Genomic DNA, 16739 nt, shown 5'->3' on the forward strand with positions numbered 1-16739 from the left:
GAAGGAAGCTTGGCTCCTCTTGATCACAGAGTGTAACTGAGCAGACAAACTGCAGTGGGTCCTCCTTAGTCCATGCATGCAATCCACAGAAGGACACACACACCATGAAAGAACTACAAATAAGAAATTTCATTCTGAAAGCACATCCATACCATTAATGTCTGTCTATACAATCCAACTAGAATCAAAGTTTTCCTAAATTAATACTCCAATAAATTCATTCAGATGTACTCTTAGGCTGGTAGTTAATCAACAGGTGAGACTAAAACATCCTCTGAACACTTCTGGCTTTGATGAATAAAACACTGACAATTCCCTAAAGATCTTGGAAAAGATAATACCAGATTACACAGAATTTTCAGACTGAGAAGATAAGAATGCCAACTGCAATCCCGGAAAGCACTCTAGGTACCTGTAAACAAAACTGGATTTTACAAGTAAATTATATTAACAAATTAGAACATTATTGTGCATGCTATGTCTAATTACAACTTTAAAAGTTGCTCAGCTACATCTGTCATGTTAAACACTCAGTTTGGTTTTTGTGGCCATCCATTTTAAAAGCAAATAATAAAAACAGAAGATGTGGAAGGGACCCAAAATTTAATAGCTGGAGAAAGACATTTATATTTTCTGAAAAGGATAATTACCTTTAGTGCTCTCCAGAGGATGGGCTGATACAATCTATAGAGCATTTCTTCAACTCCTTGACGGACTTTACTTTGTTTATGAAAATAACTCAGCATCTAAGAAAAAACAAATAAAACAGGATCCAAAGCCAATTTTAACATTCTACATTCAGGAAGTGGTAAGGAGTTGATGCATTTCATAATTATGTAAGACCAGAGCTTTCATACTATGAAAATGATAAACCTAAACATGCTAATTGACCCTGTATCTTATTAGGAAGTCTCAAAAATATTTCATTTAAAACAATCTAATAAATATAATATTTTATAATTTTATAGAGTCATTAAGTTTATATAAAGATCTACAACTAAGAAAAAAAACATGGCTAGAGAATTGCACAGCAACACCTCATTTTTGTTACTATAAAAATTATTTTTAAAGTTACTGGTAGAAGTACTTTGAAACTTGAAATTATGAACTACAGATAAATAAGCTTTTTCTCTGTTAAGAACAAAGGAACTTATCTGGTAAGTGGAGTTACCCAAATACACATGTAAAAACCTAATACATTTTTTATGCATTGATGAAAAGCAAGTATCAGCACTCTTTGGGACTCAAAAGTGTGCTTAATTAGCTAAAAATCCTGTTATTTTCTGTATCTGAATTATGCAGAAAAGAAAGAGAAAGTGGAAGACCAGAGCAGAATATGAGAAAGGACATAATGTAACTTGACTTGAAGAATTCCTCCACTTTGAAACACTGAGCAGTTTGAGCTGTGTTCTAAGGTTGGTAATTAATCAGAAAGTGAGACAAGATCATCCTCTGAACATTTCTGGCCTTGATCAATACAGCACTGATAATTCCCTGAAGATCTTGGAAAACAGAATACAAGATTACACAAAATTTGAAAAGAAGCTGACCCTCTCTCTAGTGGTCAGTTCAAATTTATTCCAAGACCTACTCCTCCTGCAGCCCAAAGACATTTATTCACTGTCCTCTTTCAAGATCATAAGCCCCAGAGTCTGTAAAACATGAAATGCCCTGTCAAATGCCTGCTCCATCAATCAGGAATCACAGGACAAGGAAATCCTATAGCTATGAGAAAACAAAACAGAACAAACCCCCTAAAAATCCAACCCTAAAAAATCCAAACCAAAACAAACAAAAAACCCACTCTAGCATTGTACACTGGTATGTCAAGCTGAATATTGCACACAGCATACACTCTAGAGTCTGGGTATTTGGAGCAAGCATGGGAGGGGAAGGGGCATTGATCAAATACAAATGTCCTAAAGAGGCTTGTGCACTTCTCATTCTGCTTCAAATGCTCTGCTCATGACTGAAAGCCACAGACAGACAACTAGAATCAAAGCTTGTCCCTATAAACCGATATAAATCCCCTACACGCAATCAAAAGAAAAAAGCCAAGCTTCATTTCAGACCCATCACTAAGTTTGCCTCAAGAAGGTGATGACTGTTCATCCCTGTGATCATCTATGGAAAGGTCAATTCTGCAGGTAAAGAAAGCTTAGACAACAGACAGCAAAACCTATTCCTGACACTCTGGAAAATCCCCTTCTACTTTTGAGCAGCAAAGACAAATCTGGTGCAAAACTATAAGCAGGTTCCTCCTATAATTTGTTCTAACATTATTTCTCAGAATATGCTATTTTTTAAGTATTTGTGGTGGGTTGGCCCTAGTCACCAGCTGAACACCCACAGCCATGCACACACTTATTGCAGCAACTTGTGAGGGTTCCTCAGGGTGAGAGATATAGACGAGAATCTTGCTTCATGATCAGAAGGCTGGATTTATTAATTTATGATATATGATACATTATGACTATACTAAAAGGAATAGAGAGAAAAGTTGCAGAAGCTGCTAAGCTAAGAATAGAATAGAATCTAAAAACAAGAGAGCTCTCTGTGAATCTGTTCCAGAGCTTGGACCTGTGATTGGCCCTTAATTGTAAACATGGAACATGAGCCAAATCACAGGTGCACCTATTGCATTCCACAGCAGCAGATTATTATTGTTTACATTTTTCTTCTGGGGCCTCAGCTTCCCAGAAAGGAGAGATCCTAAACGAAAGGATTTTTATGAAAAAATGTCTGTGACACACATTCCCTGCTCAGTGGGGAAGAAAAAGAATTGGAAGAGAAAAGCAAGTTCATGGATCAAGATAAGGAGAGTTTAATGAATGAAGCAAAGAGGCCCAAAAAACTCCCCAAAGGAGTGATGCAAATGCAACCACTCAGCACCTGCCACAAGCAGACCAATACTCAGCCAGCATTCCAGCAATGGCTGCCTCCCCAAAACCCACTTTCCCTCAGTTTGCTGAGGGAATGACGTTGTGTGCCATGGAATATCCTCCTGGTCATTTGGGTGAGCTGTCTCAGCTGTGATCTCCCAGCTTCTTACTCATGCCCAGCCCACTCCCAAGAGAAAACATGGGGAGGAGAAAGCCTTGAAACCACACAGGCACTGCTCAGCAGCAGGCAGAACATTGCTGCGCCACCAGCACACCCCAAACACAGCCTGCTATGAATGAAAGTATTTCCATCCCAGCCACACCTGGTATGGTATTTTAGTATGAAAAGGAAATTTGCTAATTTGTAACAACTGATCTCATTTTGATACTACTAGGTCATGTCATGCTTTCCTGGAACTTACCTCTCTAACTTTGGAATGAACAGAAGAACTTCTGGGAAGATGAATTCCATGATGCATGAAATCCTGAATGCAGTTATATTCAAGTACCTACAGTAAAACACACACATGCTCCTGTTAACACAATAAAACAAGAATAAGTACTGTAGCTGTTCAGCAACTATATTTTCCCTAAAACAAGAAACTGAAAATAGCACCTGCTATTATTTCTTACTTGGCTTCTGCCTTGCCCAAAGTTTTCCATGCTGGGGGCCTCAATCTGCCTCAACTGATTATCAAAATTTCAGAATCTAGAATTAATCCAATTGTCAGAAGCTAAAAGAAGGGTAAATAAAAGTACTTTGGTATCTGAAATTTTGCTCTAGCATTGTTGTGATCTGTAATTATGCTGTTAATAATTTCCATGGAAATCCACAAAAACTAGATAAATACCTGAGCTATCAACTATACAGATTTGCCCATGCTGAATAAAAGCTTCAGTAATTCAGCTAACAGGCATGTTTATGAAAAACATTGTGCATATGCATATTTGTGTGAACCAATATTTCAGCAGCAGAATTAAAGGTGTTTAACTGCAGCCAAGCTGATCTCAGTGGGAAAACATTCAAAGCATGACATACAGTTACTCCTTGACAATGCTGAAGGGGCTCTTTCCTTAGGGAAATAATTCTTTAAGGCTTGTTAAAGGAACCTCTCTGTAGTGGAAAGTCATGAGTCTTTCCCACCCTGAAATTCAAAACCATCCAAATGAGATTTCAAGCATAGTGTTACCTCTGTGAATTCTCCTGACACCTTCTTCCAGGCCCTGAAGTAAACTTCTGAAATGCATTCCACCAAGGATCTGTATTAACATAGAGGAAACACTGTCAAGAAAGCATACTAACCATATCTATGCACAATTCATAAAGGTGAAACATGAAGTTTTGTATAAGAATCAATATTCTTCTTAATTCTGTGCAAATTGGTTTTTAGAAGAAAATCTCTTTTTCAAGTCTACACCCATAACTACCAAGTTAACTCTTCATTAATGAGCACAAGCACTATTACATGATACTTGAAATATCTCCTATGGTGGGAGAGTCAAAACATTCAGAGAGATATTTTACCAGTTATGTCATGAAGAGTGCCTGGAATTCTTTATAGACATGTACAGGAATATATTATTCTACATGAAAGCCTCTCATTTTAATACACAGAATTACTTCAGCAATACTTCACCAAATAATCAAAGAAAAAAAATCTCCATATTTTTCATCCATCAGCCAAGTTCTCAGGCTATGATTTATCCTGCAAGTCACTTCTTATTAGAATGCCTTACATAGAAACCTAGAAAATTCAATTAGAGATTGCTTGTAGGAAAAAATAGGAACACCCTACCAAAGGAGAAATGGACCTGCAACCCTCACAGAAGACTGCAAATAATGCAGTCCAATTTCTATCCAAAGTCATTTGCTTTAGCTAATGGCAAATCAACATTTACTGCTCCTATAACTGTACACCAGGCACGTCAGAGCTCCTATTAAATGAAGTTGCTGAAACAATATAGCAGTAATATTCAGAAGATTTGTGGGTTTCTGGTTATTGACATATTCTTTCAATACACTAGGTATTTTTAGAGTGAGATAAACAAGATTTTAGACAAGCTCTTACTAATGAAGTACTCTTACTGGGATGCATACCTTGGAAAGAACTGTAATTGGTTTTTAACAGTTCCATGTATCATTTTAATGAAGTTTACATTCCAGGTGAACAAAAAACTCAAGAGTCTTCTTCCCTGTGTGGGGAGGGGAAGAGAGGAAAAAACAAAGAGAACTCAAAGATCTGAAGAATATGCAATTTAAGAGCTACCTCAAAAATCAGCAAATACAAAGGAAATTACATCTTTAATTTTAAAATGCATAGGTGAAACGGAAAAAAACTATTTAAGATTCTTAATTATTAAACAGAATTCAAGCACTCCTTTTATTCATAGTGTAGAAAGAACACAGAACAAATGAACACATGGATCACATATCTGCCTCCACTCTTTGCATGTCCTTTCTGGTTTGGTGTGCCTTCAATTGAGCAGCATTCCAGAATGGCAGCACACAGTGCAGTCAGCCCCCCCATGGAGGCTGCAGCACTGAGCTCTGCCAAGTGCCAATATCCCAAAATCATCCTGGGGTGACACTGAAATGATGCTGAAGGCATAAATAAAACACTACAACTCTACCAGCACTGTCACAGACATTTTTTCATAAAATCCTTTCTTTTAGGATTTGTCCTCTCTGGGAAGCTGAAGAAAAATGTAAACAATAATTATCTGCTGATGTGGAATGTAACAGGAGCATCTGTGATTGGTCTTGTGTGAGTGTTTGGATTTGCTGACCACTCACACGAGAGTTTGTCCTTGCTTTCTGCTGGGCACAGAACTTTGATATTCATTCTTTTCTATTCCATTCTTAGCTTAGCAGCTTCTGCAACTTGTCTCTCTATTCCTTTTAGTATAGTTATAATGTATTATATTTCATATATTAATAAATCCAGCCTTCTGATCATGAAGCAAGATCTTTTCTATCTCTCTCACCCTGAGGAACCCTCATCAAGTCATTGCCATACCAGCACTGCATGCAGAAACAATTTTACCAAGCCACAGAGAACAGCTGGGCCACTGAGGAAATTCAATGTTCTGATCAGCAAGGACAATTCCTTTCCTCCTGCCACATGAAAGGTAATGTTGTGAACCTCCTGGAGCGGCTTTCATTCATGAAAACAGAAACTATTTTTCCCAAATCAGTTTTCTTCCATTTTAACAAGTCAGGAACAATGATGACAAAGCTGATGAGCAATAGGATTTTGTAACAAAAGGCTGTGGATGAAGGAAACAAGCCAATGATCTCCCAGAATCAGCAAAATCTGCCCAAGGAATTGTAGCCTTATACAGTATCTGTACAGGCAGCTTCACTCTGACTTAGCCTACAGGTGAAGGTAAGAGTTCAAAATGGCTGATCACACATAAGGGTGAGTCAGTTGTAAGGGTCATTTGTACCTCTCAGCTTTCTAGCAACAAATCAATTAGGAATATTAATAAAGGAAGTGCAATAGTAAAGAGCACATTGACAGAAGTGCAAAAGGTCACTGAATAAACAGCAGAGGTTCAGAGGCACTTCCATTGAGAGCTGGGCCAAGAGTTGTGTTCACACCTAAGACCAAACACAGAAAATTGAATGCCAGACACATTTGGAGTTGGAATCTCACAGAGTAGAGGAGGGAGATGGAAGTACAGTCAGTCAGAAACTGCACTGTAGTGAATTGATAACTGAAATGCCTTTGGGTGAAGAAGTAACTCAGAAGCTCAGAGAAATCAAGACCTAATGGCTAAATACAATGTCAAGATTTTTGGCTTCAGGTCTGGTGGAAACCTTCCCAGTTCAACAGGGGTTGTCTCTATAGACATAGAGGAGTCCCACTTGGCATGTCACACATCAACATCCCTGACAAAACAAAAGGTCAAGGGAGTTTTGACCTTCAGTTTTTTCCTCAACAAGGCAAGGATGAGGACAAACTCAAACTCATCTCATCTTCTACAACCCCAGCAGCAAAACAGATGACAAAAAGCAAAAAAAATAGCTTTCAACCAATTCTTTTTAGCCTTAGGTTTCAAAAGATTGAGCCTGCTCCTGAAAATTATAAGTGCCTCTAACTGAATCTGCTGCTTGTGATTAATGGATCTGCAATAATTACTGGTAACAACATTCTCATAATTGTGAGAGATAACCTGGTGATAGGTGAATGAGACTGTGAACTGTCATCTGTGGGACTAATGCAGTGTCAGTGTTGGGTGTCTGGTTCTGCTGTGCTTGTGGACACAGAGCACATGACTTTGTTCTGTACACACAGAGAAGGTGAGCAAGGAAAGAGCACAACAGACCCACCTGTAAAACACAGGAACCTGCTCTGCAGCTGTTTGACTGGAAACCCCATCTGAACAAGAATGTTTTCATAAATCACAGAGAGAGAAATTCAGAGGATCACTCCACTAATGATAAGCCTCTGAGAAATATTACTGTGTGTTAAACAGCACAGCCTGGGAAGGCAGAAACACTGAACACCCTGATCTTGCAATGAGGTGTAATAAATGTGCAGTTCTCTATTGGTTTAATCTGATTTAGAATGGATACACTGCATTCCTGACCCTTCCCTTCCTTCAGTCTTGCATATGATGAACCATTCCAGACAGTTAATCTGTCTGAAAAATAATCTCACTAGGAGAAAACAGCCACCTCCTTCAATCAACCCACAATATTGCTGCTTGAACATTCCACTGTGATAAGGAAAAGAGGAATGCTATTCCATGGCAACACAGGATCATTGCAACCTGGAGTTATAGCAGCTTAAGCTACTGTGGTACTGTGCTCTGGGACATGTACTCTGAAAATCCAGGATTCTTAGGAACTATAGAACAAGTCTGCAGGCATTAAAGGGAGTATTAGGCCTGATACACAGAAGCTCACTTTCAACTCAAAGCAATTCATACATCATGTTGATACTTGGTGTTACTACATGCATTTTAGAAGCAATACAGGATGCAAAAAAAAAAAGGTTCAGCAGAGATACTGGGGGAGTGTTGGTTGGTTTCTTGTTGCCAGAAGAAATCTAACATTAGTGAAATGAACCAGGAAGGGAAATTAGAGAACATACATGAGGTATGTTACCACAACTGAACTCCCACAGCACGCAAATGCCAAACAAAAGGACTTGCAACTGAGGTACAATGGCCTCATAGCAACAGGAAAATGCTTTGAACACTTTGAATCTCCTGTCTGCAGAGCTGGGAAAATCCAAGTTGGTTACCATTCTGGATAAGTACTGCAAGTTCATACAGTGAAGTTGGATTTCTGCTCACAAACTGAGACATGTGAATTTGGATGTTTAAGTCCCTGAACTGTTAACTGTCTGAAGAGTGTTTTATGTGATCAGCTGTTTAGTTACTGTTTTATGGAGCTGAATTGTTCTGTTGACTCTGCTGACTGGGGTTAATGTGGCACACCCTACACACAGAGCAATTTCACATGCCCAGATGGTTTTCCAGAAGGCAGAGATCTATGACAGTGCTTTATGTGCCAGCCCCACCTGGATGTCTGAGGCAGCTTAGGTCATTTAATGCAGCATGGGTCATTCACTTAAGCAATCAAATCCTTCCCAGGACCTGTACTGATTATGCTCCTGCACAGATGTCTAAATTTATTTCACACACTTAATTTAACTGAACCCTGTCCTGGGATCTTTCCAGAATGGGTTATGGTTCTTCTTTTATTTTGAACTATTATCCTTCAGGATGTGAAGTGCCTTGTGTATGGGGCTGGCACAGCAAGGTTTTGGAGGTGGAGGCTGCAGAGGTGGTTTCTGTGGGAAGCTGCCAGAAGCTTTCCCTGTGCTGACAGAGCCAAAGCCATGGGCTCCAAGGCAGCCCCACCACTGGCCAAGGCTGAGCCCTTTGGCTCCAGCTGGGAGCTGCTGCTTTCAGTCAGTGCTTCCAGCCAGAAAGCAAAGAATCCACAATTCAGGATCTAAACTATTAATGAGCAGAGAGTGCAGTAAGGTGCTCTCTAGATCTACCTAGAAAGAAGCAGGCAATTAATGCATAATGATAATGCAAAGGTGACAAAATGGCAAGAACCAGAAATCCTTGGGAGAACAAAGAGAAAAATCTCATGCAGGGAAGCAAAATGTGCAAAGTGTGACCAAATCTGCACATTCTTGTGCAGACATAAACTTTCATTTAATATGCCAGGAAAAATATACATTATTGAGTCTGATTTTTAGTCTACTTTCCCCCCACATATTTAAAAAAATCCCACAACAAAATGTCAATTTTATACTCTTTCACTCAAAGATTCAAGGAGCAAACTTCCTTCAGAAAAGCTGTGTAGTAATTAACACGTTCTACTAAAAGTCTCACATAATGTGGAAGAAAAAAAGAACTACAATAATTTACATCTAAAGCCTAGATAGCAGTTGTATTTTACATATGTAATTGCCAATTATTTACTGTGCCTATATGAAGATGAAATATTAAAACAATACAGTGGATTCAAATAAAACAGAAAAAAATACAGAATGAAATATAGAAAATGCATTTTAAGTACTGTGACAAAGAACACACACAGGTACACAATTTTTCCAGATGGCAAAAAATGGCTTAAAATGAAATACACCAAGGACACAAAATCAATTGTGAACTCTGTCAATAAAGCCTTACCTACCTTTCCTCTTTCCACCCACATTTTCTCTTCTTCCATTCCCACCTCTCATATTACCTTGGTACATCATTATTTTAGTCAAAACTAAAACAGCTTAAAATATGATATGTAAGTAACCAAAACACCACCAACTTTGTGGCAGGTATCCAAACCCTGCTCTATCAACCACTTCACCTAATTCCTTTGCTATCTCCATTTTTAATATGACATATACCACAACCATGCACCAATCTCAGAGCTCATTTTATGACAGAAGTTCATGTATTCCACAGGAAAAGGAATATATCTATTTTACATATGCAGGGAAGAGACAGAACTTCAGAGACAAAGTAATGTGGTCTGGTCACCTAACCAGAAAATAGGCTTGGATGCCACAATTCTGGTGCACAGGCACAATCTGAACAACAAAACAGCAGCTGTTCACTGAGAGAAATCTATGTGGTTAAATAAAGTAATTCTTATTTTTCTGTCAAGTTGGGTTCTTTTTCTGCTACTTTTAAAGCAGAATATGGCAACACAATCTTCTAGATGAAGTCATTTAGAAGGAAAATTATTTTGCTACAGTAACTTGTCTTGAATAAAAGAAGAACTGCTATAAAAGAAAAGAAAATAAAAGAAAAGAATTACACCAGGGAATGATTTAAAGTATTGAGGGAAATGCAATGGAAGCAAAGCACTTGATTCTTATTGCCTCAGGATAAAGGAACTGAAGATTTAGACATAAACTTTCACACTTTAGTCTGGAATAGAAACAAGTTTTCCAAATGCAACAGTATCAACCATTTATAGCTTGGAGTCAGAGCTGATTTCTCTCATGTTGCTACCTACTGTACTATAAAAAAAGACAAACTACAGAACTATTAAAAGCAACCAAAGCTCACTGGCACAAAACCACAGTAAGATAAAAGGCTTACCTCTTCTTTCTTAATGTGTTTTACACTCATAAAACACTGAAGCAACAAGTCTTTGACTTCATTACTCTCATCTGAATCATAATCAAAACAAAGTAATGTCTGATGTAGATTCCACACACGAACTATATCTGCACCCTGACAGGGAATAAGAAGCCCACATTAGACTGGAGAAGCTTTGCTTTAATGCAAAAACATTTGATTTAATGCAAAGCTGCAGTGAAAGGATTTTAAATAATGAACTTGAAATGCATTGTTACAGATTGTGAAATTATGAATATTCAATTCATCATATTACTGGGAAAAATACATGTAACTGCAGAAATTCTGACTTCCAACAAATGAAGATATGCTGAAGAAATGCTCAACAAAAAAAGTTGCCATTCCATGCAGAATATGTTAAAACCACATCATTGCACTTTTTAAACTTTATACAGTACATGCAGTTAACAGGGAAAAACAGTAGAAAGAAATAAGGATACATCCATTGAATTAGTGCAAAAAATGTGTATCACAATGCACCAAGTAACTCAAACATTTTGAAAAATGAAAGAAAAATTATTTGTAGAAAGATAAAAAGCAAGAGAAAATGAAGCTTCCCACAAAAGCTGTTTCTATGCTTAGCTGAACATAGTACTTAATATCTGAGTTGACAAAAAGTTAATTACAATAAAAACCTTGGCCATTGGACTGGACAAAAGAGTGAAAAGATTAAAAGGAATGCAAAAAAAATTAAAATCCAGTTCACTTGTGAAACTGATGCCAAAAACCTTTAAAATTTGTTCTAGAGAAGGCAGTGTTTTATTGGAGGGATTATCTCTCTTGAAATATTCAATAACCTGAAAGTTATTATTGAACATAGCCTCAACACAGCCTCAGCCTACCACAGCAGCTTTATTCAGGCTTTTCCTCAGCAGAATGACAAACAGAGTCTTCCCCAGCTGCTCCTTCCCCTCCAGTCCCTTCTCCCACCACATTTCACACACACGTTGGATGGCATCCTGTAGGTTTTTTTCAGATGTAGATAATGCAGGAAGGATACCTACAAGAGTAATGGAATAATTATTTACTGCAAAGAACCAAGTCACTCCTGTAAAACAGCAGTCTGCTAGCTCCTGCCACACTTACACACTTCCATGGCTTATGCTCACTGCAGTATTTAGGCAACTCTAAGCTTTGGCCCAAGTTTTGGATCAGTAACAATGGAATATTGAGTTTCCTTTAAAAGTAATAAAAATCAAAGGATAATCAAAGTTACCTTCCACTGGGTGAACTGCTGGGAGAAAGAAAACTATTTGCATTCCAACTTCTAAATTGTGCAGCTGATTTCTAGGTAAACATTGCCTTAATTTTGTCTCATAAATATGAACTCAAACCAGTACCAACTTTTCTCCTGTGAATTCTGTTTCACAGTCAGATCAAACAGCCTCTGTAAAATGCAGCACTCTGTACAGAGAAGCACTCACCATTTAGGATAAACACACATTCCACAAGAGCTTTGTAGTTTACATTTTCATCCACGGCAGGTATGGAAGCAATAACGACAGCTGCCACTCCTTGGATCACTGCTACCGTCTGTTTCTGAAAGAAAGCAGTGCTGAGCAAACACTTCTGCAGGTTGTTTTGGGCTCAGAAAATAACTCAAACAAGAAATGAACCTTAGCAACAGAGAGCAAAGCTGAAATGTTATTATGCTTCCTTTCTGAAGGACGAGCATACTGGCACCCAAAACCTTTCAAATAAGAGGTAAAGAACAGATTTTAAAGTACATCTTTTCAAAAAGTTTGAAAAGGGGTTTCAGCTCCAGCTAGTAGATAACTTTGAGACTGTGTATGTGTTTCCATTCCTGCACTAAAATCCTCATCTGCAACAAACGCACTCAAACACACATCAATTTCAGAGCTGAGAAGCCCTAACCAGCAGGGTCATGTGTAACTCCGAGATGTACATCAGGTGAATTTCACTCCAAGTGTTGATTCTACAGACCTTGGAACAGATGACTGATTTTTCTACAAGCCTCTTGGTTTCTCTAATGATTTCCCCACTGCATTTCTTTTCTTCCCCCCAAAATTAAATAACCTTTTCCCCCAGTATTCTCAAGGCTACATAGACTACAGTACAGAAAATTCTAAATTTGTGCCTTCCACAAATTTAGAATACTATAGAATTCTATAGTACTATAGAATACATAGAATTCTATGTATTCTAAATTTGTGGAAGGCACAGTTGAATCTAGATTTCATTATGTTCATCAAATAAAATGAGGTAGTGAAAAAAAAAATCAGGTAGTGAATTTCTTATATGCCAGCTACTTAAACTTAACATGTGCAACATTAACATTTGTTTACTAACATAAGACATAGAAAAAGCCCATTCAACTCTACTGAGAAAACTAAGTCACATCTTTCATAATTTAAATTATCAGAAGAGCTAGCCTTTTAGAGCATGGACCAATCATAAATTCAGCTTAACACTGAAATTAATAATTAATAAATTAATTAATAAATTAAGCCTTTTTAAAAAATGGGCAGGAAGGTGATATTTGGAACTGGTCTTATTTCATAGCCCTTGCATGTTTTCAGATGTTATGGAAATATTCCATTTTATTTCCTAAAAAACACAAAACACTCATCATGTTTTCATTTTACAAGATTCTTACCATTTCTGGAACTATCTCAACTTCCATGTCATCATCATTTTTATCATCTCCAGTCCTGTGCCATGTTTCCACAGGGTTCTCCATCAAGCTCTCTGTCAGCAGCTGTGTCAGTCTCTGCCACAGCACTTCTTTCTGCTTTCTTGGCAATTCTTGAAGTAGCTCATTCAAGTCAAAATGATCACATGTATTTTTCTATAAATGGTCAGAAGACACCACACAATCCCACATCAGCAAAGTGGCTTATACTTCATCATCATCTTTTCTACATTTAATCTGGGTTTTTACATTAATGATTAACTTATATTCCTCTCCAGTTAGAGGTAAAATACTTCTAGAAGTTATATTTTTTAAAATAGCATAAGAAACTCCTGCTACTTAACTCTTTATCATGAAGCAAGAGTTCTGCCTTTAAGACAGAAGTCTTTACCCTTGATAGCAATGAAGACAATTCCATACCCTTGGCTAAGATGCTCAAAACTGCACAGATTTTAAGTCCCTGAGTATGTCTTTGCTCCCTTAAGTATCAATTGATGATGGCTGTTGAAAGAAAATCCTTAGGCAAGGACTGGAAACAGAGCAGTCAGCAGAGCCATAGGGACAACACTTGTCACAGACATATTTTCATAAAAATCCTTTCTTTAGGATTTTTCCTCTTTCTGAGAAGCTGTGGCCTCAGCAACAAAATGTAAACAATGGTTATCTGCTGCTGTGGAATGCAACAGGTGGATCCATGATTGGTCTTGGGTAAATGTTTGGATTTACTGACCACTCACAGCAGAGCTGTTCTTGCTTTCTGCCTGGACACAGAACTTTGTTATTCATTCCTTTTCTATTCTTAGTGTAGCTAGTTTCTGAGAACTTTTCTCTCTATTCCTTTTAGTATAGTCTTAATGTAATATATATCATAAAATAATAAATGCAGCCTTCTGAACATGAGGTCAAGATTCTTGCCTCTCTCTTCACCCTGACAAACCCTTGCAAGCCCAGTAACAGCACTGATTTGAGATCTGCACAATCAGAGCTCTGCACACTGCAATGTGCTAAAGCCCCTCACCAAAGGCAGCTCCTGCTGAGGCCCTGCAGACAGGGAAGGCACCATCACTCACTCCCCAGCAGAGACTGCACCACGAGGCTGATCTGAACTCTTTCCTAGAAAGAACTTTGCTAAAGGAATTTACCTCAGAGACACAAGGAGTCTGTTAGCATCAAGGAAGGGAAGGCAACCTGCTAGGAAAGGGAATATGCAGAGAGAAGATGAGGAAGACCAGGCCCAGGCAAGAGAAAGAAAGATAATTTCTGAGATGTAATTTCCAATACAGGAATGAAGGTTCACTGGATCAAAAACACTTCAGAGGAAAGAGAAGATCTCCCATAATCATGAAATAAATCTATTTTTAGTTTGCAGATACACTGCAAGGCATCAAAAAGAAAAAGTTGAAGGTAAAAACTGAAAAGAATGAAAGAAACAGCAGTAGGTATTACAAGTTTCCCAGAAGGGTATGAGAAGAAAGATCCTGTTAATATTTATAAGAGAATTTCTATTCTATTCTACAACTGAAAACAAATACAATAAACCAAAGGCCTCACAGGGAGTTCTGCAGCCCTGTGCTTCAAACAAACCCAAAAGACAGGATATTAAGATCGTACCATTTTGAACAGAAAGAATGAATCCATAATAAGATCAGAGCTTTAAGATTTTTCTTTGGGATGATATGAGACAGAATTATTCCAAAATCTATGAGGAGAAAGGGTGACAGTGAATGATAATCATATCTGTGATTCCTATTTTTCTAAGAAATTCTGTATTTTCTTGAATTAGAAAGGGATTTAGTGGAAAAAACCAACAGCACCTGCTTAAGATCTTAATGAACAGCACCACAATATGACACTGTTAAAATATTACAAAGGAAAAAAAGAAAAGCCCACAGGCAACCCTGAAGGAAAATTAGCAAAGCCCTGGAATTTTAGAATACACAGATGAATCTAAACAGTGAAAGTGCAGGAAAGAAAAATTCAAGGGGGAAGTAAAAGGGGGCTTGGGACATGTGTAGAAAACAGACACTGAAAGAAGTGATGCTAAAAACTGAACTTTGGAGAGTCTAAAAGGCAAACTCTAAGGCTAGAGCACCAACTAAGTAGCAAATATAATACAAAAACTAAGGAAAGCAGTGAAACTTTAGTGCTGTTTTATTTAACCACAGCCTCCTCCAGAAAAGCAATCAAGAATTTTTCAAGGGAGACGCCAAAAGGAGGATCCTCATACTAAGACAAGACATGGTCACACATCCTCCATTGCTGCAGCTTTCAAAAGGAAATTATTAAAGGAATTGAAGTATTTTGGACAGTCAAAAAGTCATGTGGATATTCATGTTCCCTTATGCTACAAGGGCATGAAGACAATTTTAATCAATTTACTCATTGTAGCTGGTGACAAAGTTTCCAGAGATATTGGCAAAAGCTGAACACTGCTGCAAGAGAACTGTGAATTGGTGATGGAAAATAAAAGGATGAAAAAAAACCAAATAGCCCGTGGCACATTAAAATATATTACTGAATGCAGATGGCAGAATCAACACAACCATTGAAAAGGAAACACTGCCAGTGAATACTAAAGTGAATAGTTTTTTGCTAAAGTGGTTAGATTTGGAAAAAAATGGGAAGGAGACTTCAGACAAAGGCAGTCTGGTAATAAATTTATCATCCATAAGTACACCCAGGCACACAAATGAAAGAAATAGCAAATTTCTTGGGGAAAGATTGAAGGATGTTTGGGAGACAAACTTTGTAAGCTTATTATACAGAACAAGATTGTGGGTTTAATATAGTGCTACATGAAATCAGTTCATGCCTCTGGGCACACAGAGGCAACTGATCCACTTTACCCTGCCACAGGTACTACCAGAAAATACCCATAAGAAAGCTCAAGAAACAAACTTCACAATACCATTTATGGCAGCAAGGAAGAGATGTCTGGAAGAGCTCAGGTATATTTAACACCAGACAGATTGAAGGTGAGTGGGAAACAGCTCAGTGCAAATTATTATTTCTCATTATTATGCAATGTATACACAAAGTGAGAATGAGCTTTTAACAGTAGATTGCAGGGGATTTGTTTGGTTGTTCCTCCCTGTTCTCTCCACACTTCATTTAGAAAGAGCAATCCACCCCTTCTCTAAAGCATTCAGTGATAGAAAGAACAATTCAAGCAAAATTAAACATGGACCAAAGAACAAGTGGACAGCCCAAACTACCAAATGAATGAACAAATACTACTGAAACACAATTCTGCTATGTTTGTACATTAACTCTTATTTATATACCAATAAACTCTTCCATGGGTTGAAATGTAACAATGTCAACAACAACATGTAATCGGTATTTGTTTAGAATTACACAAATACTGATATTTTACTTTTAAAAAACAGTACGTGGAACAACCAAATACCAGAAAATTATCCGGTTTATAAACATTCATTCTTCAGATTCCACAACTTTTTCAGCCTATATTCCTTCAAGTGCCATTTGAACTTATTTTGTATAGCAATCATCCCCATCTGCAAGTACCAGACAGATAGTTTCTGTCCCTTTGTCACATGATTTCTGCACCTGGAACAGACTCGGGACTC

At 37.8% G+C, this 16739-nt stretch overlaps 1 protein-coding gene across 2 annotated transcripts in view; it reads right to left on the minus strand.

Annotated features, from left to right (window-relative positions):
• NCAPG2 (non-SMC condensin II complex subunit G2) overlaps positions 1-16739 on the minus strand; it is a 43485-nt gene that overhangs the window by 25747 nt on the left and 999 nt on the right. The window contains exons 3-10 of one of the 2 annotated variants that reach the window (XM_059488007.1): positions 13114-13305; positions 11921-12035; positions 11339-11496; positions 10458-10592; positions 4981-5075; positions 4073-4142; positions 3305-3391; positions 651-746 (exon numbers count right to left, since the gene is read on the minus strand). In XM_059488007.1, the coding sequence (XP_059343990.1) occupies positions 651-746; positions 3305-3391; positions 4073-4142; positions 4981-5075; positions 10458-10592; positions 11339-11496; positions 11921-12035; positions 13114-13305 (948 nt within the window). Of the gene's footprint in view, positions 1-650; positions 747-3304; positions 3392-4072; positions 4143-4980; positions 5076-10457; positions 10593-11338; positions 11497-11920; positions 12036-13113; positions 13306-16739 lie in introns of those variants that run through there. The other variant, XM_059488014.1, reaches the window with a different exon arrangement.

Source organism: Ammospiza nelsoni, chromosome 1 (assembly GCF_027579445.1).
Source record: "Ammospiza nelsoni isolate bAmmNel1 chromosome 1, bAmmNel1.pri, whole genome shotgun sequence".
Lineage (NCBI taxonomy): Eukaryota > Metazoa > Chordata > Aves > Passeriformes > Passerellidae > Ammospiza > Ammospiza nelsoni.